We start from the raw sequence: 24,126 nt of genomic DNA, 5'->3' as shown, positions 1-24,126 counted from the left end.
AACTCATAATCATCTGCCATGACCACTGCTAATCTTGCAGTCTTAACTCTCTGCACTTGAACATGAGTTCTCATTACTTCAGGAAGTGAATGGTTGAACTTCTACAAATTCATTTTCTCTCAGAGCGTCATATATTTAATCTATTTTCAATGCCCTTATCCACCTGTCAAAGTTACTTTGTCTGATTCTTTCAAACTCTATGTGCGTTTGACCAGCGTCCCTCCTTAGATTCCTAGAATGTTGTCTGTAGCTTCCTGATATTAGGTCATATGCACTTAATGCATTTTCTTCTCATTATATCCACAAGATACCTCTTCTGATAGTGACAGAAATACCTCACTAGCTCTACCTACCAACTTGTTTAGCTCAATAATAACCACATGGTCACCGACCATTTCATTTATTTAACCACTTCCTCAAATGAAATGAGAAAGGTTTCTACATCCTTCTCATGGAACTTATGCAATGCTTGGACATATTAAAACAGATCCCCACTAGGCCTTTGGCTATGATGGGATTGCTCTCCATCACTGTTTTCAGCACTACTCCTACCTTACACCCCTACCTCTGCAATTTTAAGTCAATGTTGAGTTTCATTCCAACCTCTGAAATTCAAAAACTCTCTCTTACTCCTTTTTTTCTACTATGGCCATCCTTTTCTTTTTCCCCAGCTCTCAATCATAATTCAAACTGTTTCATTTCCTTTTCTCTTTACTTTTGTTCTGCCAGGGATATTCTTTCCTTTTCTTCTTCCCTGGCCATTGCCTCAAATTCACTCTGCTTCATTTGTAATTGAATTTTAGCAAACTCCAATGACTCTGATGATGTTACTGGCAATTGCAAATGTAGAGTTATTGCTGCAATTATTTCTCCTTTTCTCATAGACACAGGCAACTCCAACTTCAACCTGTTTGCCAATTCCAAAAGCTTTGCCTTGCTCACACTGTGTAAAGCACCCAAAGTGACTTCTTCCACCCCAGGAAACTTTTAATGACTGAAAGAGCCATTGTTATACAAGGCACACCTTATTTCAACCAGCCGAATGTAACACCAAAAATAAATTAAAAAGACTCACCGCTCACTGCCTCTGAGTCTAATAATCCTTAAAGCCAAAGTAGAATTAGAGATTTTGATCCTGACAAGATCCCCAGTTTGTTATGGACCAGATGAAACCCTCTCAAAATATATTAAGAAGATAGCCTAGAACCAAACACTTTCTTATTTTCTAGGTTGGTGTAAAGTGTTGAGTTCCAGATGCAATTCGATTGGTCAAACTACTTGACTTTAAACAAAAAAAACACATCATTTTTACACTACACATAAAATAAAAATTAAAGATTTGGCTTAACTGGATCTGTATGGAAAGGCTTAACAAATTAACAGATATATTAACTATTACTAATTAATTATCCCAGTATAGTAAAATCCTATAAACATACTCTTCGCAAAGGCAAATTCAATAAAATAGATATGTCTCACATGCAATTCTAGCAGCAGGAAGAGAACCCCAGAATTTAACAGAGAGAGGAAATAAGAGCTTTCACAATGAGCTTCAAGAACCCAGAAACTTCTCAAAACTAAAACCAGAAATCCTAGTTCTGTGGGAACTTGACCCCACATTTAGGCTGCTTCTTTTGTTTCAACTTAAAAAAAACCCACAAGGCATCACAAACTGCTCACTTTGTTGACATGGAGCAGATGCTCGACACCTCCGTCTCTATCTTTCATGATTAAAAACAAGGACAAAACACACCTCTTAAAGCCATAGTATCATAACATTATCCCAGCTTTCCTTTTTTAAAAATATGTGTGTTTGTAAAATATTTTACATTTGTTTAGTGCTTCTTAACATTTATTTTCCTAATTTTTCTTTTGCATTCCTCTTTTGTCTTCTGAGTTATTTTTCTGAGTTTTCTTTGGATCTCTTCATCTTCTCTTTCATCCTACATTTCTTTGCTGTCTATGGACTCAAAGGTGTCTCAGCAGCATTTAATTTTTCATTTCCTTCTCGTAAAATATAGTTTGCCTGCAACCATTTTAAATGTTTCCCATTCTTCTACATCATTTGCCAATGATGTTGGCCATTTTACCTCCAGAGTTCTATTTTCAGACTGTCTAAGCCAACTTTCCTCAAATCTAGTAATATGTTTTGTCTTCTGTTGTACCTATTTCCTTCTCTATTGTTTAGTTGAACATTTTATTTTATGGTCATTGTTACCCAGCTGTTCCTCTATTTTTACTTATCTCCTCTGGTTCATTCCCCATCCCTTGAACACACAATGAATCATCCATTGATGGGAATTTTAGGTATTGCGTTAAAATGAAATCCTGTATATATTGTAGTAATTCCATTTCTTTATCCTGTTTACCCATTTGGTCTGTCCAATTAATAATGGTGATCTCTTATGATTGTTATTCCATGATTTTTACTTGTTTCCCTAATTTGTCTGGATATTTCCTCCACTACCTCCCTTCCACTATTTAGTGGTCAGTAGCCTTAATTTGTCATAGTAATTGATCCTTTATTACCTTTTAACTCTGTCCATTCTATTTCCTATTTTTGTACCAGATGTGTTCATGTTACTTTATGGTCACTTAATGCATCATTTTCCTATACATAATACATATCAAAATTCATTTAATGCACAGCTAATACTGTGATAACAATTCTAGGTAGCTGCTATAAATATTAGAAGGCTGAATGGACCCCTAATTAGCACTTTTAATGCAGAAATATAGATGTCAATTGCTAATGTGTAAAGCAGGTTTATGAGTTCATTGTGCTCATTAGCTGAATGCTATAACTAAAGTACCTTCATTACACATTTGCTTATCTGTAATTTTTTTCTAAGAAGTTGAATTATTTCCTTTAAATGCAGGGCCAATTACACTCTGTGACTGTATAAAGAGAGCTGATTTTCACCTCTGTATACAGACAAGGTGCAGGATTCATTCCAAAGAACAGGTGGAAGTCAAGAGAAGAATCTACGAAGGTAATGAAGTTCTGTTTCTCTGCTTCTAACCAAAGATAATATTCTCGTCGCCTTATCTGTGGGGCAATTTACTTGAGATTTTTTTATGTTCTGAAGGATTTTGATTGGGTTGCTGTAAAGAAGGTGGTTTCACTTGTAAGAATACCAAAATTAAGGCTGACAACTATAAGTTGGTCATTAACACATCCAATAGAAGAATTGGGAAAACTTGCTTATCCAGAAAGTGGTGACAATATGGAAATTGCTACAAGATTTCCATATGGAGTGCTTTAGGTGAATAACATAGATGCCTTTAAAGGGAAGCAAGATGAATCCACGAAGGAGAAAGGAATAAAGGTAAATGGTACTTTTGGTTGGGTGCAATGATTTAACCTGGAAGGAGATTCACAGACAGCATAAATGTAGTGTAGACCCATCGAACTAAATGGCCTGTAAGCTTGTGGGGTAATCACTTGCTGAAGGTGCTAGCTCAAGCTGCTGTTTGATCCTTCAAGTTTATTTTACCCAAGTGAGTTTTTTTTGCAATTGACCATAGTCAGAAAACATTGATCATGTATTGATTGTGACTAGCAATTGACAGCAGGGACACTAGGCATGATCAAGAGTGGAAACTCCAGCTGATTTATCTCTTCTTAGCCCAGAAACCCTGAGGACTATTGCTTTGATCCCAACCTCTGCCATAAAAAGAGCAAGTAGCTCAATTTAAAGTTAAGTTTAAATGGAAAGAGTAGGATAATGGAGACACAGTTTTGAATCTGCAATAGAATTGGTAATTTAAGGACTGGTATTTGAGAACAAAATAACACAAAGAATTATCAGCATGTGAAATATGATGTTGCTCAATTGCTTGTTAAAATTAATCCAGGTGGGCGAGTTAAGATGGGTCTAGTGGCTGCCTTCATTATTACCCTAAAAACAGATTTAAAAATGAACGAGGAGCTTCTGGCTGAGTGGTGTGAGACAATCCTATCACCTATTTCACCAAGGATGCGCTTTTAAATTAGTATCAGAGATAATGGGAACTGCAGATGCTGGAGAATCCAAGACAACAAAATGTGAAGCTGGATGAACACAGCAGGCCAAGCAGCACGAACGTCAGCTTTTGTGCTCCTGAGATGCTGCTTGGCCTGCTGTGTTCATCCAGCCTCACATTTTGTTGTCTTGCGCTTTTAAATTAGATGTGTTTTGGGGACCTTGCAATAAGAACACCGAATTCCATGCACCTTATACATATATACATATAAAATCCATAGTTCTAAATTAATTAGCTCAATGTTGCAGGAATCCATTGTTGGTAGCAATAGATAAACTCAGGGGAGAAAAATATTCTATCCTTCAGCAATCTTGTGTAGTTTTGCAATGTACTATTCAAGATTAGAACGCTAGTGTCCTCTAGTGGGGAATAATGATCACATCAGATTTAATTACACATTAATTCTTTTTTACTACTATGGAACATAGAACATAGAACATAGAACAGTACAGCACAGAACAGGCCCTTCAGCCCACAATGTTGTGCCGACCATTGATCCTCATGTATGCACCCTCAAATTTCTGTGACCATATACATGTCCAGCAGTCTCTTAAATGACCTCAATGACCTTGCTTCCACAACTGCTGCTGGCAACGCATTCCATGCTCTCACAACTCTCTGCGTAAAGAACCTGCCTCTGACATCCCCTCTATACTTTCCTCCAACCAGCTTAAAACTATGACCCCTCGTGCTAGCCATTTCTGCCCTGGGAAATAGTCTCTGGCTATCAACTCTATCTATGCCTCTCATTATCTTGTATACCTCAATTAGGTCCCCTCTCCTCCTCCTTTTCTCCAATGAAAAGAGACCGAGCTCAGTCAACCTCTCTTCATAAGATAAGCCCTCCAGTCCAGGCAGCATCCTGGTAAACCTCCTCTGAACCCTCTCCAAAGCATCCACATCTTTCCTATAATAGGGCGCCCAGAACTGGACGCAGTATTCCAAGTGCGGTCTAACCAAAGTTTTATAGAGCTGCAACAAGATCTCACGACTCTTAAACTCAATCCCCCTGTTAATGAAAGCCAAAACACCATATGCTTTCTTAACAACCCTGTCCACTTGGGTGGCCATTTTAAGGGATCTATGTATCTGCACACCAAGATCCCTCTCTGTTAATACATTTTAATTAGCACATTAACCATAGCATTTCATTATTGGATGTGTTCAACAAAAGTGACAATAAATACATTAATTTTGAAATTGTAAACTGTATCGAATCATTTCAGTCTCAAGCACAAATGACCAATAAAATAGACTGAATTTGATGTTACAAATGGCTTAATGCATAAATGAATCACCACTATGAAGTTGGCATATTATGTGATAATAAAGAGCAACAAGATTCAGGTTTGTTACATGGTCTGTGCCCAGTTAGTTAGGGCATCAAGGAAGGTATTGGAATTTATCTCTCGATCTCTGGGCTGTTTAGGCCAAAATAATAAAAATAAATCGATGTGGATTGCTGCTGCTCCTGATGGATGTCCACAGACTCACGAGCTGATGGCATTGAGTTTAACTGTGTGTGGCCATCCTGCTGGAATAGCGTACAATACCCATATGAAGTATGAAGGAGGTACCATTGTTTGACTAGTTCCTGTGGTAACAGTGACAAGAACAAGTCATATAATTAGGAGCAAGAAAAACATAAAAGGCAAGCTGATATTGCACATAAACTTTCCTTTCTTTTGTAGTAAAACACAGATTATCGATGTTTAATTGTGCTTGCTCCAAATTAACACGATAACATCTGCCTGCAGGAAAATAGAATTTCACAATGTTACACTCTAATCCATTTAATGTTGTTTCAAATTCCCTGATTCTTTTACTTTCATAACTGGGAGAGAGTGACATATGAGGGAGGAAGGGGTATGTGAAATAGGGTGGTAGTGAGATGAAGTGAGTTGGAGAAAGAGTGACAGAGGGTGGTGAGCATGGGTAGACAGACACAGGGTGGAGTGGTTGAGGGGGGGGGCAAGAGTGACACAGGTTGGGGTGGTGGAAAAGTGAAACAAGGTTGAACAGGTACTGTGAACTTGTCTGAAAACATTGTATTTCCAGGAACCACCAAGATGCTTGCTCCAATGTTGCTTGTGCTTCTATCCACCCTTGTGGGATCAATTTGGACAAATGAGAGTGAAAGCAGGTAATGAGAACACTGAGCTCTGCTGGATGAGCTAAGTTTTATAAAACAGGAACAGTTTACATGTTTAGTGATTTTATTAGTTCAGTTTGCAGTTTCTGAGGCTTGGGTTACCTGGTTCAAACCTAGGTCTCAACTCAGTTAACTGCTTTTGGTGCAATCAGAGAAAGAAAGGTGTTGCATTTAAATATCCCCTGCATTAACTCAGAGCATCCTGAAGGATTTTACAGCCAATGATCTTTTGAATTGCTTTTCTCACTATAATAAATAAATAAATGTACTGAAATATCTGTACAACAAAAAGATGTAAGCTGATTATGAAAGGTACTATATATCTTATGAGGATCAGTTGACAGAGCTCGGACTCTTCTCTCTGGAGAGAAGGAGGAAGAGAGGTGACCTAATCGAGGTGTAGAAGGTAATGAGAGGCATGGATAGAGTCGATAGCCAGAGACTTTTCTCCAGGGCAGGATTGACTGCCACAAGGGGTCATAGTTTTAAGGTGTTCGGAGAAAGGTATAGAGGAGATGTCAGAGGAAGGTCACTCAGAGAGTTGTGAGCGCATGGAATAGTTTGCCAGTGGTAGTCATGGAAGTGAAGTCATTAGTGACATTTAAGCAGCTGCTGGACATGCACATGGACAGCAGTGAATTGAGGGGAATGTAGGTTAGGTTATTTTATTTTTGGACTAGGATTATTTCACAGCACAACATCGTGGGCTGAAGGGCCTGTACTGTGCTGTACTTTTCTATGTTCTATGTTCTATAATATGTATGTCTTCATTTTTGCAGTTAAAGTTATAATGTAACAAATACAGCAGATAATTTGGACACAACAATGTTCCATAGTCAGTATTCTCCTGAGCAATTAGAGATGGGCAATAAATGCTGGCCCAGCTAGCAATGCCTACAACTCCTTGAACAAACACAATAAGGGACAAATGATCAGATTATCTGTTACATAGATGTTAGTTGAGGGATAAATATTGACCAGGACACCAGGGAGTTCTTGCCTGCTTTTCTGTGGAGGATTCAACAGCCACCAGAAGGGTAGATGGGGCTTTTTGTTAATGGAGTTGGGAAGTCATGTTGAGGTTGTACAGCATATTGGTGAGGGCTCTTCTGGAGTACTGTATAGTACCCTGTTATAGGAAGGATATTATCAAGCTGGAGGGGGTTCAGAAGAGATTTACCAGGATGTTGCCGGGTATGGAGGGATTCAGTTATTCAGTTCATTTTCGCAAGGAGAGCGAGAGAGCCACACAGAGAGAGCACCAGGACGCTGCCGGGAAGGTAGCGTTTTTTTTTACCACTTTAAAACGCTTACCTCGAGTGGAAGCGGTCTTCATTTATTTGGGCAGCGGCTGAACCCGAGACACTACACGTGTAGTGTATCCCTCCCGCCCTCCTCCTCGAACCAAAAAAAAAGACTCGGGGGTGTGTAGATAAGGTAAGGCTTTTTCTGTTTCACGTTTCTTTATATATATATCGTGTGATTGCCAAAAACCTTTTGGTTCCTTTTTCATTTATCTAAGTTAAGTTTAATAATGTCAGGAGATCTCACACCCATGTTGTGCTCCTCTTGCTCAATGTGGGAGCTCAGGGACACGGCTGATGTCCCCGACTCCTTCACGTGCAGGAAGTGTGTCCAGCTGCAGCTCTTGTTAGACCGCATGACGGCTCTGGAGCTGCGGTTGGACTCACTTTGGAGCATATGCGATGCTGAGGGGTCGTGGATAGCACATTGAGCAATTTGGTCACACCGAAGATTAGGATTGCTGAGGGAGATAGCGAATGGGTGACCAAAAGGCAGAGGAAGAGCAGGAAAGCAGTGCAGGAGTCCCCTGCGGTCATCTCCCTCCAAAACAGGTATTCCGTTTTGAATACTGTTGGGGGAGATGGCTCACCAGAGGAAGGCAGCAGTAGCCAGGATCACGGCACCATGGCTGGCTCTGCTGTACAGAAGGGCGGGAAAAAGGGTGGAAAGGCGATAGTCATTGGGGATTCAATTGTAAGGGGAGTAGATAGGTGGTTCTGTGGTCGAAAACGGGACTCCCAAATGGTATGTTGCCTCCCAGGTGCACGGGTCAGGGATGTCTGCGATCGGCTGCAGATCATTCTGAAGGGGGAGAGTGAACAGCCAGTTGCTGTGGTGCATATAGGCACCAACAATATAGGCAGAAAACGGGATGAGGTCCTACAAGCAGAATTTAGGGAGTTAGGAGCCAAGTTTTAAAAAGTAGGACCTCGAAGGTAGTAATCTCAGGATTGCTACCAGTGCCACGTGCTAGTCAGTGCAGAAATGAAAGAATAGCCAGGATGAATGTGTGGCTTGAGAGATGGTGCAGGAGGGAGGGGTTCAGATTTTTGGGACATTGGAACTGGTTCTGGGGAAGGTGGGACTATTACAAATTGGATGGTCTACACCTGAGCCGGACTGGAACCAATGTCCTTGGGGGTGCTTTTGCTAATGCTGTGGGGGAGGGTTTAAACTAATATGGCAGGGGGATGGGAACCAATTATTGGACAGAAAAGAGGTAGAAACGAAAGCCTGTAGGGAACTAGATAACGGAGTCAGTGTGACTAAAGGGGTTAGTAGTCGGGGAGCAGATGGTGAACACAAAAGGACAGGTGGTCTGAGGTGCATTTGTTTTTATGCGGGAAGTGTAGTAGACAAGGCAGATGAGCTTAGGGCTTGGATCGGTACCTGGAGGTATGACGTTATTGCTATTACTGAGACTTGGTTGAGGGAAGGGCATGACTGGCAACTAGTTGTCCCAGGATATTGATGCTTCAGGCAGGATAGAGAGGGAGGTAAAAGGGGTGGAGGAGTTGCAGTAATGGCCAAAGACGATATCACAGCCGCACTGAAGGAGGGCCCCATGGAGGACTCAAGCAGTGAGGCAATGTGGGTAGAACTCAGAAATAGGAAGGGTGCAGTAACAATGCTGGGGCTGTACTACAGGCCTCCCAACAGCGAGCGTGAGATAGATGTACAAATATGTAAACAGATAATGGAAAGGTGTAGGAGAAACAGGGTGGTGGTGGGAGATTTTAATTTTCCCAACATTGACTGGGATTCACTCAGTGTTAGGGGTCAAGACGGAGCAGAATTTGTAAGGAGTGTCCAGGGGGGTTTTCTAGAGCAGTATGTATGTAGTCCAACTCGGGAAGGGGCCATACTGGACCTGGTGCTGGGGAATGAAGCCGGCCAGGTGATTGATATTACAGCAGGGGACTACTTTGGAAATAGCGACCACAATTCCTTAAGTTTTACAATACTCATGGACAAGGATGGGAGTGGTCCTAAAGAAAGAGTTCTAAACTGGGGGAAGGCCGACTATACCAAGATTTGGCAGGATATGAAGAATGTAGATTGGGAGAAACTGTTTGAAGGTAAATCCACATTTGATATGTGGGAGGCTTTTAAGGAGAGGTTGATTAGTGTGCAGGAGAGACATGTTCCTGTGAAAATAGAAAAGGCAAGATTAGGGAGCCATGGATGACAGGTGAAATTGTGAGACTAGCCAAGAGAAAAAAGGAAGCATACATGAGGTCTAGGCGACTGAAGACAGACGAAGCTTTGCAAGAATATCAGGAATGTAGAGCGAATCTGAAAAAAGGGATTAAGAGGGCTAAGAGAGGACATGAGATCTTGCTGGCAAACATGGTTAAGGAAACTCACAAAGCCTTTTATTCATATATAAAAAAAGAGCAAGAGGGTAACTAGAGAAAGGATTGGCCCACTTAAGGACAAAGAAGGAAAGTTATGCGCTGAGTCAGAGAAAATGGGTGACATTCTTAACGAGTACTTTGCATCGGTATTCACCAAGGAGAGGGACATGACAGATGTTGAGGTTAGGGATAGATGTTTGCTTAGTCTAGGTCAAGTTGACATAAGGAAGGAGGGAGTGTCGGGTATCCTAAAAGACATTAAGGTGGACAAGTCCCCAGGTCCGGATGGGATCTATCCCAGGTTACTGAGGGAAGCGAGAGAGGAAATAGCCGGGGCCCTAACAGATATCTTTGCAGTGTCCTTAGACATGGGTGAAGTCCCAGAGGACTGGAGACTTGCTAATGTTGTCCCCTTGTTTAAAAGGGGCAGCAAGGATAATCCAGGTAATTATCGACCGGTGAGCCTGACGTCAGTGGTAGGGAAGCTACTGGAGAAGATACTGAGGGATAGGATCTATTCCCATTTGGAAGAAAATGGGCTTATCAGTTATAGTCAACATGGTTTTGTGCAGGGAAGGTCATGTCTTACCAACTTAATAGAATTCTTTGAGGACGTGACAAAGTTGATAGATGAGGGAAAGGCTGTAGATGTCATATACATGGACTTCTGTCAGGCGTTTGATAAGGTTCCCCATGGTAGGCTGATGGAGAAAGTGAAGTCACATGGGGTCCAGGGTGTGCTAGCTAGATGGATAAAAAACTGGCTGGGCAACAGGAGACAGAGGGTAGTAGTAGAATGGAGTTTCTCAAATTGGAGACCTGTAACCAGTGGTGTTCCACAGGGATCTGTGCTGGGACCACTGTTGTTTGTGATATATGTAAATGATCTGGAGGAAGGTGTAGGTGGTCTGATCAGCAAGTTTGCTGATGACACTAAGATTGGTGGAGGAGCTGATAGTGAAGGGGACTGTCAGAAATTACAGCAGAATATAGATAGACTGGAGAGTTGGGCACATAAATGGCAGATGGAGTTCAATCAGGGCAAATGCGAGGCGATGCATTTTGGAAGATCAAATTCAAGGGCGATCTATACAGTAAATGGAAAAGTCCTAGGGAAAATTGATGAACAGAGAGATCTGGGTGTTCAGGTCTATTGTTCCCTGAAGGTGACAACGCAGGAAATAGGGTGGTCAAGAAGGCATATGGCATGCTTTCCTTCATTGGGCGGGGTATTGAGTACAAGAGTTGGCAGGTCATGTTGCAGTTGTATAGGGCTTTGGTTTGGCCACATTTGGAGTACTGTGTACAGTTCTGGTCGCCACATTACCAAAAGGATATGGATGTCTTGGAGAGGGTGCGGAGGAGGTTCACCAGAATGTTGCCTGGTATGGAGGGTGCTAGCTATGAAGAGAGGTTGAATAGATTAGGATTATTTTCATTAGAAAGACGGAGATTGAGGGGGGACCTGATTGAGGTCTACAAAATCATGAGGGGTATAGACAGGGTGGATAGCAAAAAGCTTTTTCCCAGAGTGGGGGACTCAATTACTAGGGGTCATGAGTTCAAAGTGAGAGGAGGAAAGTTTAAGGGAGATATGCGTGGAAAGTTCTTTACACAGAGGGTAGTGGGTTCCTGGAACGTGTTGCCAGCGGAGGTGGTAGACGCAGACACATTAGCATCTTTTAAGATATATTTGGACAGGTACATGGACGGGCAGGGAGGAAATGGACACAGACCGTTAGAAAATTGATGACAGGTTAGACAGAGGATCTTGATCAGCGCAGGCTTGGAGGGCCGAAGGGCCTGTTCCTGTGCTGTAGGTTTCTTTGTTTCTCTTTGTTTGTAAAAAAGGCTGGATAGGCTGGGACTTTTTCACTGGAGCATAGGAGGTTGAGAAGCGACCTGATAGAAGTTTATAAACTAATGCGTGGTATAGTAGAGTTGATGCTAGTTGTCTTTTCCTAGGATGGGGGATTCCAAGATTTTTAAGGTGAGAGGATAGAGATTTAAAAAAGACATGAGGGGCAAGTATTTTGCACAGAGAGTGGTTCACATGTGAAACCAACTTCCAGAGGAAGTGGTGAATGTGGGTACAATTCCAAAGTTTAAAAGACATTAAGATAAGTACAGGAATAGGAAAGGTTTGGAGCGATATGTGTCAGGACCAGGCAGGTGGAACTAGTTTAGTTTGGGATTATGTTCAGTATGGACTGGTTGGACTGAAGGGTCTGTTTCTGTGCTGTATGACTCTATGACTTTGACTGTACAATAACATTGTTCACGTTTCTTGTTGAACCGCAGTCACTCAATCCTGGATGTAAAGCCGACAGAGAAACGGTACTCAGAGGCTATTTTAGCCAGTGACTACAGTAAATATGTTGACACCATGATGTCCAAAAACTTTGTTGATTGGTTGATCGCAGCCAAACGGACCAGTAGAAATGGGTGAGCAGCTTCAATGACTAAAATATACACAATAGTAAGAACTCCTTCATTGGTGAGAATATAAAGCTTGCGACTTTAGTCAAACTTTATACAAACACAATTGTTACCTATTTTGTCATGCCGATATGTTTGGTATTTTGTCCCTGCCACATTGATGGTTCATGTGGAACTGCACCACCTGACTGTCTATCGATCAGGGCAAATGCGAGGCAATGCATTTTGGAAGATCAAATTCAAGGGCGATCTATACAGTCAATGGAAAAGTCCTAGGGAAAATTGATGAACAGAGAGATCTGGGTGTTCAGGTCTATTGTTCCCTGTGGCTTTCGGATGAACTAAGAAGGTGTTCCATACCACTTCAGGTATGGAATTTTGTTTCAATACCTGTGGTGGCAGCATTAATATGAGATAATGTTCTGACAGGTAATGACTAAATGGATGCAAGGGAAGATAGAGAATTATGGAGAGCATACATCATATAAACAGGACACTCAGTCCAACTGGTCTGTGCTAGTGTTGACGCTTTGTACAATCATCTCCGATCACATCTGTCATTTGACATATTTTTCTGCTCCGTTTTGTCTTACATAGTCACCTTGTTTCCTTCTGAAAGTCTGTGAGTTATTTGCCTCAACTTCTTACTGTGTTTCTGAATTTTACATTCTAACTGTTTCCTGGGCATTACAAATTGTCCTAATTTCTGTGTTTGATTCGTTAGTAATTAAGTAGTTCTGTGTAAAAATCTGAATTCCCCTCAAAGAATCTAATACTTGAAAATTATTCAACACTTTGAAATTGATCCTTTGTCGGTGGAATTCTTCCAGTACCTCTGAAACCCGCACTTGTATGGATAAGGAAGATCCCAAGCTAAACTCCTGCTTTGCTAAACTCAATCAAGGCTACAGGAACTCTCTCATATTTACAGCCCCTGATTTTGGATTCTCCCACAAATAGAAACTTCTTTCCACATCTGCGCTGTCCAGTCAATAATTTAAAAGACCGCTTCAGGTCTCCTGCAAATCTGCTTCTCCTGTCATCTAGTGGCTCAGTAGGCAACATCCCTGTTACTGAGCCAGAAACTCTTAAGTTTAAGTGCCACTTTAAACCAGGATGAGGTTCAAACAATAAAATGTGAGGCTGGATGAACACAGCAGGCCAAACAGCATCTCAGGAGATGCTGCTTGGCCTGCTGTGTTCATCCAGCCTCACATTTTATTATCTTGGAATTCTCCAGCATCTGCAGTTCCCATTATCTCTGAGGTTCAAACAAGTTATCTTTCCAATAACATAAAACACAGAACTGCAGATGTTGAACATCTGAAACAAAAACAGAGGTATCAGGAACTGCAGATGCTGTAGAATCTGAGATAACAAGGTGTAGCCTGCTGTGTTCATCCTGCTCTACACCTTGTTGAAACAAAAACAGGATTGCTGGAGAACCTCAGCAGGTCTGGCAGCATCAATGGAGAGAAAGCAGAGTTAACGTTTTTAAGTCCAGCTCTGAAGAAGGATCCCCGAACTTGCAATTTAGCTCATCATCCTTCCAACACTTTCCTCCATTTCCTAAAAATGAACAAGCCTTCTCATCTAAAGAATCAGTTTAGCCTGGGAATGGCTTTACAACTGATGGTTCTGTTCCATATCAGGTATCCTTGAAGTTTCATTTTCCAGCAAGTGATCACTGCATAATGATCATGAGTAGGGCATAGACTCAGAGTCATTGAGATGTACAGCACAGGAACAGATCCTTTGGTCCAATTGTCCATGCCAATCAGATATCCTAAATAAATCTAGACCCATTTGGCAGCATTTGGCCTGTATCCCTCCAAATACTTCCTATTCATATACCCATCCAGATGCCTGTTAAATGTTGTGATTGTATCAGCCTCCACCACTTCTTCCAGCAGCTCATTCCATACATCCACCCTCTGCATGATAAAGCTGCCCCTTAGGTCCCTTTTAAGTCTTTCCTCTCTCACCTCAAACCTATGCCCTCTAGTTTGAACTCTCCCAGCCCAGGGGAAAGGACCTCATCTGTTTACCCTATCCATGCCACGCATGATTTTATAAACCTCTATAAGACCACTCTGTCAGCCTCTGACGCTCCAGGGAAAATAGCCCCAGTCTATGCAGCCTGTTTATGGCTGAAACCCTCCAACCCTGGCAACATATTTGTAAATCTTTTCTGAGCCCTTTCAAGTTTCACAACATCCTTCCTATAGGTGGAAGACCAGAATTGCAGTGAGCTTTTCTGATGAAGGGTCTAGGCCCGAAACATCAGCTTTTGTGCCCCTAAGATGCTGCTTGGCCTGCTGTGTTCATCCAGCCTCACGTTTTGTTATCTAGACCAGAATTGCACACAGTTTTCCAATAGTGGCCTGACCAATGTTCTGTACAGCCGCAACATGACCTCCCAACTTCTATACTCAATGCACTGACCAATAAAGGCAAGCGTACTAATCACCTTCTTCACTTTTAAGGAACTATGAACCTGCACTCCAAGGTGTCTTTGTTCAGCTACACTCCCCAGGACCTTTCCATTAAGTGTATAAGTCCTGCCCTGATTTGTCTTTCCAAAACACAGCACCTCACATTTATCTAAACTAAATTCCATCTGCCATTCCTTGGTCCATTGGCCCATCTCATCAAGGTCCCCATGTACTCTGAGGTAACCTTCGTCACTGCCCACTATACCTCTAATTTTGGTGTCATCTGCAAACTTACTAACTGTACCTCCTAGGTTCACATCCAAATCATTTATATAAATTATGAAATGCAGTAGACCAGCAGCAATCCTTGTGGTCATGGGCCTCCAGTCTGAAAAGTAAACTCCCACCACCCTCTGTCTTCTCCCTCCATTCTGTGTGATCTAACCTTGCTATCCAGTCTACTATGAGGAATCTTGTCAAACACCTTACTGAAGTTCATATAGATCACGTCCACCACTCTGCCCTCATAAATCCTCTTTGTTACTTCTTCAAAACACTTCATCAAGTGCGTGAGACACAATTTCACACACACAAAGCAATGTCGACTATCCCTAATCAGTGTTTGCATTTCAAATACATGTAAATCCTGCCCCTCAGGATTTCCTCCAATAAATTGCCCACCACTGATGTCAGGGTCACCTGTCTATTGTTCCCTGGCTTTTCCTTACCATCTTTTGTGAGCAGTGGCTCCACGTTAGCCAACCTCCAGACTTCTTGCACCTCGCCTGTGGCTATTGATGATACAATTATCTCAGCAAAGGCCCAACAATCTCTTCCCTAGCTTTCCACAGAGTTCTAGGGTACATCTGATCAGGTGCAGGGGATTTACCCACCTTTATGCATTTTAAGATGTCTAGCACCTCCTCCTCCGTGGTAAGGACGCTTTTCACGATGTTGCTATTTATTTCCCCATGTTCTCTATCGTCCATATCCTTCTCCACAATGAACACTGATGCAAAATACCCGTATGGTTTCTCTCCCATCTCCTATGGTTCCACACATAGGGAGCCTTGCTGATCTTTAAGAGGTCCTATTCTGTCCCGAGTTACTCTTGTGTCCTTAATGTACTTGTAGAATCCCTTTGGATTCTCCTTAATCCTATTGGCCAAAGCTATCTCATGTCCCCTTCTTGCCCTCCTGATTTCCATCTTAAGTATGCTCCTACTGCCTTTATTCTCTTTTAGAGAATCAGTCAATCTCTGCTGTCTATACCTGACATATGCTTCCTTCTTAGTTTTGACCAAAACCCAATGTCTACAGTCATCCAGCATTCCCTACACCTACCAGCCTTGCCCTTCATCCTAACAGGAACATACTGTTTCTAGACTCTTATTATCTTATTTTTGAAGGCTTCCCATTTTCTAGTCATCCTTTTAACTGTTAGCATCCACCCCTAAACAAATTTTGAAAGTTCTTGCCTAATACCATCAAAATTGGACTTACACCAATCTGGAACTTTAACTTTTAGATCCAGTGTATCCTTTTCCATCACTTTGTTAAAACTAATAGAATTATGATCCCTGGTCCCAAAGTGCTCCCCCACTGATACTTCAGTCACTTATCCTGCCTTATTTCCCAAGAGTAGGTCAAGTTTTGCACTTTCTGTAGTAGGTTCGTCCACATACTAAATCAGTGCATTTTCTTGTACACACTTAACACGTTAATATCCTTTCCAGCCCTTAACACTATGGCAATCCCAGTGTATGTTTGGAAATTTAAAATCTCCTACCATAACCACCCTATTATTGTTACAGATAACTGTGATCTCCTCACAAATTTGTTTCTCAATTTCTTGCTGACTCTTGGGGGTCTACAGTTTAATCTCAATAAGGTGATCATTCCTTTCTTATGTCTCTTTATGGGTGGATATATTCCCAGGTATATCCTCCCTAAATACAACTATAATATTGTCCCTTATGAAAAATGCCACTCCTTCTCCTCTCTAGTCCCTTTTGATCCTTCCTATAGTGTCTGTACCCTGGAACATTAAGATTCAGTCCTATCCACCCCTGAGCCATTTCTCTGTGATTTCATAGCAATTATCCTAGTCCCATGCTCCTAGCCAACAAGATTGTTGTTTGTGTGTGATGGATGGATTTGGAGAATGGGAACATTTTTGGGGTGCAGCAGTTCTTGACACAGAACAAGAGACTCAGCTGCTTCAGCAGTGTCAGTGAGTGGCTTTCATTTGGGATCAGAGGTCATGCTGATGCCAAGAATATTAACAGCTGAGGGGGTTTCCATGGGACCATTGAAAGTCAGAAGTGAGAGTGGCTGATTGTTAAAAAATTGTAGTGTTATTGGGTATTGCTAGCAAGAGCAGCATTTATTACCTGTCCTCAATTGCTTTCCAAATGAGTGGCTTGCTAGGTCATTTCAGAAGGCATTTAAGAATAAACCATATTGCCATGTGTCTGGACATGTGGGTCATAGAGAAGATTGGAAAAGGGTGGAAGTTTACACCTTATGTGATGGAGTAACATGCTGTGGACGTGATTTATGCTTTATAAAAGCTGAGCAGAAAAGAGTTAAATGAGTAGTTAAACTCCCAGTCAGTCACTCCACTGGGATTTAATCTGAGAATTTGTAACGATAGTAAGAATATCTGCCTGAGCCCAGCATTTATGAATTCTACTTCACTTGTACTGTTTTGGTTTGTTTATTTTCTAGCGAATCTCCTGAAGGTGTGAAGAGGGATATAAATGTGGAGCCCACCACACCTCGCTCTCCCAACTCAGAGCTTCAGTCAGCTAAAAACTTCCAGGTCTGGCTCTTAAAACACCAAGGAAAGAGAAGGTAAGCTGTAGGCTCCTGGACAGTAAAATGATGAAGGAACTAAATGGTAACTTTGAAAAAAAGTCTATATTTATACAACACCCTCGTGACCTCAGATGTTCCAAAGCATGTTACAGAAAATGAGTTACATTTGAAGTGTAATCACAGTTGTATTACGGTAGGAAATGTATGGCAGCCATTATACACAACAAGCTCTCTTAAATAGTATTTATCCCAGGACAAGGAGAACTACTTTGCTTTTCTTCAAATAGTGTTGTTTCAACTTTTAAGTCTCCCTCGGACTCTGGTGAGGCTTGGGTTTAATGTTTGATCAAAAAGATGGTCCTGCTGAAAGTACGGCACTTCCTCAGTGCTGTGCTACAATTTCACCCTAGATTAGGTGGGACTTGAATGCACAATTTTCTGAGATGAGGCAAGGAAGCTACCCCATGAAATAAGGTTGAATCCTGCAAGAGCAATGAAATGAAAGGTTGACCTGTTGGTATTCTTCAGTTTGTTACCAAGAGTTTACCGACTTTTCAATGATTATGCTAGGGGTTTCTGATTGTTCAGGATTATCCTGGAGTCTCAGGAATCAGAGATAATTTAGTTTTTTTACAATCCTGTGAAGTATCTTTGGATGTTTTATTCTCAGTCTAAATTGTTGCCGTTATTAATTGAATGGACATTACCTTAGCAATCATAGAGTCAGACAGTATGGAAACAGACCCTCTGGTCCAACCCATCCACGCCAACCAGACATCCCACTCTGACCTCGTCCTATTTGCTAACACTTGGACCATATCCCACTACACCCTTTCTATTCACATACACATCCAATTTCTTCAGATAAAAATAGTAATGGGCATTAAGAATACACTTTTTCTTTCTACTTCTCTTTAAGGATCTTTGTTTATTAGCTATAAGAATATTGTTGATGGGGAAAGGAATCTGATTGACAGGGTGGCAGTTAAAAACAGCATGGTGACAGAACAATTTCAGGAAGAGAACAGAAGTTAGACTGAATTTCTGAGTAAGTGCACAACTGTGTTTCAACACTAGGGGTCACATGTCATTTACTGGTCAGGAACCAGCAACAAGGTGTTCAGGAGGGATACTGAGCAATAGCATAGATAAAAATATAGAAACTTACATTTATACGGTGCCTTTCACAATCTCAGGATGTCACAAAACACTTTACATGGATGTGTAAATAGAATGTATAATCTGAAATCTTTAATGATAAACACTCCTTATAAAATTGTGTTTGACAAAATGTTTTAATTATCTTGAAGTTATATTATCATACTGATTCATTATTGTATTATGTATTTTAACATTATTGATTCAGTTTAATGCACTACCATCACAATGAAGATATTTCAGTCATATACATTTCACATACTTAAGCTGTCCCAAAGTACTTTACAGCAGCCAATACTTTTGAAGCGTATTCAGTGCTGCAATGTCAGAAAAACAGAAACCAAGCGGCACACTGCAAATGAAACAATAATTGCAAACAGTGATATTTCATAATGATGTTCACTGATTTAAAGAATAGGTATTGGCTCAGGACATGAGGGAAAACTCCTCTGCTCTTCTTCACATAAAGCCATAGGATCTTTTGTTACACCAGAAGTAGTAAATGGAGACTTGGTAGGGAGATGATCTGACAGTAGACTGCTGAAGTGTAATCTTAAATAAAGAGAAAAAGGCTAATTTTTCACCTTCTTCAATCATACATCCCTGTAAGTGGGAGATATAAATAGGAACCTAAAAATGTTTTCATTTTATTTAATGATTTTGTTCAATCATTTCCACAATGTTTTCTGTTCTAGTTGTACTCGATCTGTGGATCCCGTTTTTTCCTTCCTGAGAGATCAACTTATTCAGGAGTTGCTGGACAGAATTCATATCGCCACTGAGGTCATAAACCAAAGGCAAGCTGCTCAAATGTCTCTCCTGAAACGGGAGGCATAATATATTGCTGGGACCCACATGATGGACATGGTCTAAATTGGAAGTTGAACATAAGCCAGTGTCCTAATCTGCCCATTTGCCCATTCACCCATCACCCATATGTTCACTGACCTAAGATATAATGGGAACTGCAGATGCTGGAGAATCCAAGATAACAAAATGTGAAGCTGGATGAACACAGCAGGCCAAGCAGCATCTCAGGAGCACATGCTCCTGAGATGCTGCTTGGCCTGCTGTGTTCATCCAGCTTCACACTTTGTTATCTTGTTCACTGACCGAAACAGGTTCCCAGTGTGACAACACCCTGAATTTTGACTTCAGTCTTTGCCTTCCATTCTCTTCATGGCTCTGCACCACATTGAATGTCCTATATAAATGGCAGTATTTAATGTTGTTGTTGAGGAACAGCAAATCATCTTTCAGTTTAGCATGTTACAACTTTCTAGACTCAGCAGTGAATATATTAATTCCAGATCATAAGTACTGCATTCTCACCGCTTTCCTCAGCTTGCAAGTGTAGCAATGGAGTCACTCTGAGTGCTGGAATTGTAGCGTGTTTTGATTTGATTTATTGTTGTCACATGTACCTAGGCACAGTGAAAAGTTTTGTTTTTCATACCGCACAGGCAGATCATAACATACAAGGACATACAGATCATAGGATGATTGAACAGTATGAGGCATACAAAGTTACAGCGGCACAAGAAGTATACAAGAGCAAGATCAACGTTAGGATTTGAAATCTGAGAGGTTCATACAGTGGCCCAAAAACAATGGGGAAGAAGCTGTTCATCTGTGTGTTTAAGCTTTTGCATCTTCTGCCTGATGGGAGGAGTTGGAAGAGACTATAACCAGGGTGGGTGGGGTCTTTGATGGTGTTGACCTCTTTTCTGTGGCAACAGTAAGTGTAGATGGCGTTGGAGATCCCCAATAGTATATGGTGTGTGGTAATCTCTGCATCACTTATTGCTACAGTCTGGGAGCCTGTCCCCTTTGCCACATTTTCCACACATTCCTCCATCTCTGCTGATCTGCTCAGGACCAATTATACATTTTTTTTTGTTCACCTATTTTGTGCCACTGTTGTAATGTAAGAAATTCTCACCAATAGTGGTCTAGAATTCACCAGATAATCTGTTGTTAGTCATGTGGGTGAAACATAAGTATTGGCCAGGACACCAAGGTGAACTATTCTTCTTTAAAATGATTCCACTGGAATCTAGCTAAGAGCATAGATAGAACCATGGTTCTAACTTCTCATCAAAAAGACAGCACCTCTGACAATGCAGCATTCCCTCAGTACAACACAAGGGATATTATAGAACCATATAGCACAGAATAAGGACATCTATTCAGTCCATCAATTCTATGCCAGCTATGTGGTTCTGTTTCGCAGGCTTTACCTCATAGGCCAGCAAATTTTTACCTTTGAATTTTTAAATCTTCCTTTTGAAAATTATTATTGTATCAGTTTCAATATCTTTCAGAAAGTGCTTTACATATCCGAACAACACGATCGAAAAAAAAAACTCTCTTCATCTCATCTCTGGCTCTTTTGCCAATATTCTTTAATTAGTGTCCTCTTGTTACATTTCTGCCATGGAAATGTTTTTCGTTATTGCTTAAAATTCTTCATTATTTTAAATGCCTCCATTAAATCATCCCTGTTTTAAGGAGTAAAACATCCGGCTTCTCCAGGCTCTCCTGAACTTCCCCATCCTTATCATACTTCTAATAAATATATGCTGCCTCCTGTCGAAGGTCTTAAGAATATAAGATGTAGGAGCAGTAGTCAACCATTCAGCCCATCAAGTATGGTCTGCAATTCAATAAGATGGTGGCTGTTCTAATAATTGTCAACTCTACTTTCCTGCCTTTTCTTTTACTGAATAAAATTCTATTTCAGCCTTGAAGATACTTAATGACCCAGCCTCAACAAATCTCTGCAGTAAAGAATTCCACAGATTCAATACCTTCTCAGAGAAGAGATTCTTCCTTTAACTCTGCCTTAATTCTGAGACTAAGCCCTCTGATCATAGACTCTCCCACAAGAGTAAACAACATTTCCTCAACTGCCCTGTGAAATTCTGTAAGAATCTTGTTATTTTCAATAAAGTTGCCACTCATTCTTCTATATTCCATTGGGTACTGCCCAAACTACTCAACCTCTCCTCATGATACAGTCCCTCCTTACTTAGTATCAGTCTAATGAACTTTCTGTGACCTGCCTCCGATGCCAGTACATCTCTTCTAAGAAAAGGGGCCCAAAACAGATCACAAAATTACAGTTGTGGTCTGACTAGTGTGCTGTATAATTTTAGCTAAATCTATCTATTGTTACACTCCATTCCCTTTGAAATAACAGGCAACATTCCACTTGCCTTAGCTACTACCTGCTGGACTTGGTTGCTAGCTTTTTGTAATTCAGGGACGAGGACTCTGAGATATCTCAGTTCCACAGTTTTCTGCAATCTTTCTCCATTTGAGTAATAATCAGCTCCTCTACTTTTCGTTCCAAAGTGCATGACTTCACATTTTCCCACATTACATTCCATCTGTCAAGATTTTGTGCACTTGCCTAACTTGTCTTTATCCCTCTGCATACTCGTGTCCACCTCAACACTTGCCTTTTCACTTATTTCTGTGTCATCCACAAACTTGGCTACAGTCCATTAACTTTCCTAATGCAAGTAATATATCATAAATAATATTCCCGTCATATGGTGCCATAAAGGGGCTTAATCTTCCAGCTGGGGTCTTTGATCTTTGAAGAGTTAACTTACATGTCAGCTATGATGTTGTGTTCAAGCATCAGTGGTGGGGCGTGAACTCACAACCTTCTGATCAGAGGTGAAAATAACACCAGTGGAATCGAGACTGACAATCAGGTGCCTTGTGCAGACTGGGTGAGCAGCCTGAACATCATTTTCTAGACTTTAGCTAAAATTGCTCTGAAAACAATCACGAGAAGTTGAACTCTACAGGTCTGGCAGCATCTGTGGGGGAGAAAACAGAGTTAACGTTTCAGGTCCGGTGACCCTTCCGCAGAACAGCTTTTCCAGCAACTTTGTTTTTGTTCCTGATTTACAACATCCACAGTTCTGTTGGTCTTTAATTCAACTCTGGAGGCACAAGCTCAAGTCTTTCTCAACTTGCTATTATCATTGTTCTTTATTGTAGCAAGTATATAGAATGTACACCACAGAAACAAGCCATTCTCACCATCTGTAAGTGCTGACATTTAAGCTTCACATGAACCTTCTCCCATCCTTCCTCCCTCAATGATATCAGAATAATCCTCTATTTTCTCCTCTGTCATACACTCCCACCTGGTTATAATCTTTTCCAACTCCTCCCATCAGGCAGAAGATACAAAAGCTTAAAAACACAAACCAACAGGTTCAAGAACAGTTTCTTTCTCGCTGTTATTAGACTTCTAAATGGACCTCTCAAATTGCAAATCTAATGTTGATCCTGCTTTTTGTGCATGACCTTTGCAGCGTAACTTTGTATTCCTGACTCCGTTCAATCACTCCATGATCTTTGCATGTTATGATCTGCCTGCACTGCACAAAAACAAAACTTTGCACTATACCTAGATAAGTGATAAAAATAAGTCAAATCAAAAATCAAATACACACATCTATCTAGATGTTAAATGCATCTGGAACATTCACCTCAGCTATTCCCTGTCATAGTCAGTTCCAGATCCTTCCCATTTTCTGAGTAAAGAAGTTTCCTTTGAATTCCCTGTTTGAATTTCCTGGTGTCTCTGTTATATTGATGGCCTTGTTCTGCACAAGTGGAAACAAATGTCTACTTAAAGCTTTCAAAAAGATCTGAGTTGATGACTAGTACTTAGCACTCCCTCTGACACTGAAGTGTGGAGGAATTAAAGGTGTGAATCTGTGAATTAAGGCAATGTTGAACTGATCATTGGTTTCCCCTCTTACCAATGTGTGTTTCTTACAGGACCCAGGATCCCCAGTGATGTGATCGCTTGAAACTCACCAATCACAGGAATGGCATCACAGTTACAAATTAATCTTTGTCTTAGCAAATCTATAAAGTTTTGAAAAAATGTAAAGCGATTCAGTAAATCAATAAAAAGGAACTCTGCACAACTTCACAAATCACTCATTTCCTTTAATAAAAGCAAAATACAGTGGATTCTGGAAAACTCATCTGCTTTCACTTTTTCAGCTCTTACGAGTTTCTCAGTATCACCATCTTAAACATTCATCCACACCACTAGTGGCACACTCAATGTCATATGTATAGAATATGCTGCAACCTCCATCATCTTGAGCAACTAATGCAATAGGAACATACACCACCCACAAGTTCCTCTTGAGCTACACAACATCCTGATTAAAACCATATCATTATTCCTTCACTTTTTAAATTCATGTGTGGGGCATAGAATCCCTACAATATAGAGGCAGGCCATTTGGTCCATCAACTCCACAGTGCCCCTCCAGACAGCATCCCACCCAGAACCATATGCATACCCTAGTCCTGTAACTCTGCATTTCTAATGGCCAATCCACCTAACCTGCACACCTTCGGACTGTGGGAGGAAACCCACACAGACCCC

The 24,126-nt window shown here is 41.0% G+C and overlaps 1 protein-coding gene across 1 annotated transcript; it reads left to right on the top strand.

The window, feature by feature from the left end:
- Nucleotides 1-2,923: 2,923 nt before the first annotated feature.
- On the top strand, nt 2,924-19,529 carry gip (gastric inhibitory polypeptide). The gene is made up of 5 exons (XM_059638656.1): nt 2,924-2,993; nt 6,085-6,169; nt 12,142-12,285; nt 17,445-17,570; nt 19,388-19,529. The coding sequence occupies exons 2-5, from the start codon at nt 6,096-6,098 to the stop codon at nt 19,527-19,529; spliced, it is 486 nt and encodes a 161-aa protein (XP_059494639.1). The 5' UTR covers nt 2,924-2,993; nt 6,085-6,095.
- Nucleotides 19,530-24,126: the final 4,597 nt, after the last annotated feature.

This window comes from Stegostoma tigrinum, chromosome 31 (assembly GCF_030684315.1).
Source record: "Stegostoma tigrinum isolate sSteTig4 chromosome 31, sSteTig4.hap1, whole genome shotgun sequence".
Taxonomy (NCBI): Eukaryota; Metazoa; Chordata; class Chondrichthyes; order Orectolobiformes; family Stegostomatidae; genus Stegostoma; species Stegostoma tigrinum.
Note: the sequence above shows the minus strand (reverse complement) of the source record. Positions and strands in the feature narration are given on the sequence as shown.